The sequence below is a fragment of the Alosa alosa genome, chromosome 23, assembly GCF_017589495.1.
Source record: "Alosa alosa isolate M-15738 ecotype Scorff River chromosome 23, AALO_Geno_1.1, whole genome shotgun sequence".
Classification (NCBI taxonomy): domain Eukaryota; kingdom Metazoa; phylum Chordata; class Actinopteri; order Clupeiformes; family Clupeidae; genus Alosa; species Alosa alosa.
Window position 1 is genome coordinate 17,143,007 of NC_063211.1, and position 2,500 is coordinate 17,145,506.

The 2,500-nt window shown below is 46.2% G+C and overlaps 1 protein-coding gene across 2 annotated transcripts in view; it reads left to right on the forward strand.

The window, feature by feature from the left end:
* Nucleotides 1–2,500, forward strand: part of cdk15 (cyclin-dependent kinase 15) — a 45,366-nt gene that overhangs the window by 42,744 nt on the left and 122 nt on the right. For both annotated transcript variants that reach the window (XM_048234865.1, XM_048234864.1), the window contains 2 exons: nucleotides 937–1,079; nucleotides 2,414–2,500. The exon at nucleotides 2,414–2,500 is cut by the window's right edge and continues 122 nt beyond it. In XM_048234865.1, coding sequence (XP_048090822.1) covers nucleotides 937–1,079; nucleotides 2,414–2,500 — 230 coding nt within the window. The remainder of the gene's footprint in view (nucleotides 1–936; nucleotides 1,080–2,413) is intronic.

Here is a 2,500-nt window from a genome sequence, read left to right on the forward strand (position 1 = left end):
TAACACAATCTCTAAATTTGCCGCGCCTAATAGAACATTTAGCTAGTGCAGTATTGATGTAACAGTAACAGATAAACATCAGCCACTGGCATTGGCAAATGGCTTATTATTTGCCAATATGCCAGTACCAGTCAACAAGGCACACATCGGCCAATATTTTGGTGCATGCCTAAGAGAGAGAGAGTGAGAGAGAGAGAGAGATGGGAGGGAGAGAGTTTAAAAGCAAAAAGGATGAGCAGGACAAAAGAAATACTTGAGCAAGGCAGAGCAAGCAATAGAAAAAAGGCATGATTCATGAAAAGAAAGAGAAAGAGAGTGAGTACGAGAGAGAGAGAGAGAGAGAGAGAAAGAGAGGGAATGAGAAGTTGAGGGCTACCATGTGGGATTTGTTGCTGGAGGTTTGATGTGAATCTATTTAAAGTTGATGAATGCCTCGCCTCTCTCTCCTCTCCATGCTCCTCTAATGAGTTTACCCCCTGCCGAGACCAAACGCTTGCTGTCCTTAATGCAGTGCAGTGTAGTGCAGTGCCGCTCAGCTATATGGACGCTGTACATGCATTAATGCATAAGGAGGGGAAGGCTACACATAGTCCACCGGATGGGCAAGCAAGAGTTAGTGGGACAGATAGACTTACTGTTTCACTTCGTACTTTTGTAGCTTTTTAGTTACTGTGTGTGTGTGTGTGTGTGTGTGTGTGTGTGTGTGTGTGTGTGTGTGTGTGTGTGTGTGTGTGTGTGTGGTGTGTGTGGTGTGTGTCTGGTTTTGTTTGTGTTTGTGTGTGTGTGAGTGTGTGTGTTTGTCTTATCTTTTTAAATAGACTATTGTGTGCGTGTGTGTTTAATCGTAACACATTTCCTTGTGTGCCCATATTTGTGTGTGTGTGTGTGTGTGTGTGTGTGTGTGTGTGTGTGTGTGTGTGTGTGTGTCATTCTCAGGTTAGCCCAGTTGCCCTATAAAACAGAGGATCTGGCCATGCAGATGCTGTTGGCCATCCCTCGCGAGCGCATCTCAGCCCAAGATGCACAGCAGCACGCCTACTTCAACACACTGCCTCCCCCCCTCCTCCAGCTCCGAGACAGTGAGTACCGCACAACTACACAACTACACAACTACACAACCTCACAGCACCACTACACAGCACTTATACAACTACTGTACCTCACCCCACTAGTACCCCACTGCTCCGGGTGTGTATGTGTGCTCCTAGTGTGCTCACTGCTTTGTGGTTGTGTGTGTGTGTGTGTGTGTGTGTGTTTGAATAGGTGTAAACAGTGTGTGTGGGAGTGTTGTACGCTAACCCAGGATGGGTAAAATGCAGAGAACAAATTCCTCATATATGCAAGTATACTTGGCCAATAAACCTGGCCTTGGCCTTGGCCAATTTACATTTACATATACATTTACATTTACACAGCACAGTTACACAACAAAAGCTACGCAACTACAAAACAGAACTATGCAACTACACAAACTCACCTCACAGTTACGTAACACAAGCTACACATCCTTACAGCAGAGCTAAACACCTACACAACCTCACAGCATTGCTACGCAACAAAAGCTACACAACAGCTAAAGAACAGAACTGCACAGCGCTACACAACCTCACAACAAAGCTATGACAACGCAGGCTACACAACTTAACAACCTCACAGCAGAGCTACACAACTAAACAACTTCACAGCACAGCTACGCAACGTAAGCAACACAACTCTACAACCTCACAGCACAACACATATACTCAACTACACAGCTTCCAAACGTGGATAAGTTAACTCAGTGGTAAACCTCATAATAGAGGAGATGCATGGCTTCATTCTCCTAACAAAACAATGCCATAGGGCTCTTGTTGTAGGAGGTTTACCACTTACTTTCAGTTAACTTACCCAGGTTTGACACTTAACCACCTACATGGAATACCCCCCTGGACGGCTACACAACACAGCTACACAGTACAGCAACACAGCCTCACAACCCAGCTATGCAGCAAAGCCACACAACTACACAACCTCACAGCACACACTACAAAACCTCCCAGGCCAACTGTGCAGCAACACAACCTCTCTGGAGAGCTACACTACCAAACCACAAAGCACAGCTACACCACTGCACAATGTCCCAGTACAACTACACAATATCCAGGACAGCTGCATAATTGCAGAACTGTTCCACCTCCCTAAAGAACTCCTCAGGAAGGCTAAACAAAATACACAACCACATTAACTGCACAACCGCATAAACCAACTACACACCCTCTCAGGCCAACTAGATATGACAACACATGAGAAGAACTTCATGATGCGTGTGGAAAGAACTTCTTTATCTCTGTCTCATACTCTCTCTCTCCCTCCCTCCCTCCCTTTCTCTCTCTCTTCCTCCTCCCTTCTCTCTCTCCCTCCCTGTCTCTCTCAGCTGTGTCTGTGTTTAAGGTGCCTGGCGTCAGATTGGAGCCAGAGGCCCGGGACATCTTCAGCCCCACCAGACGAATGAAATCCTCCC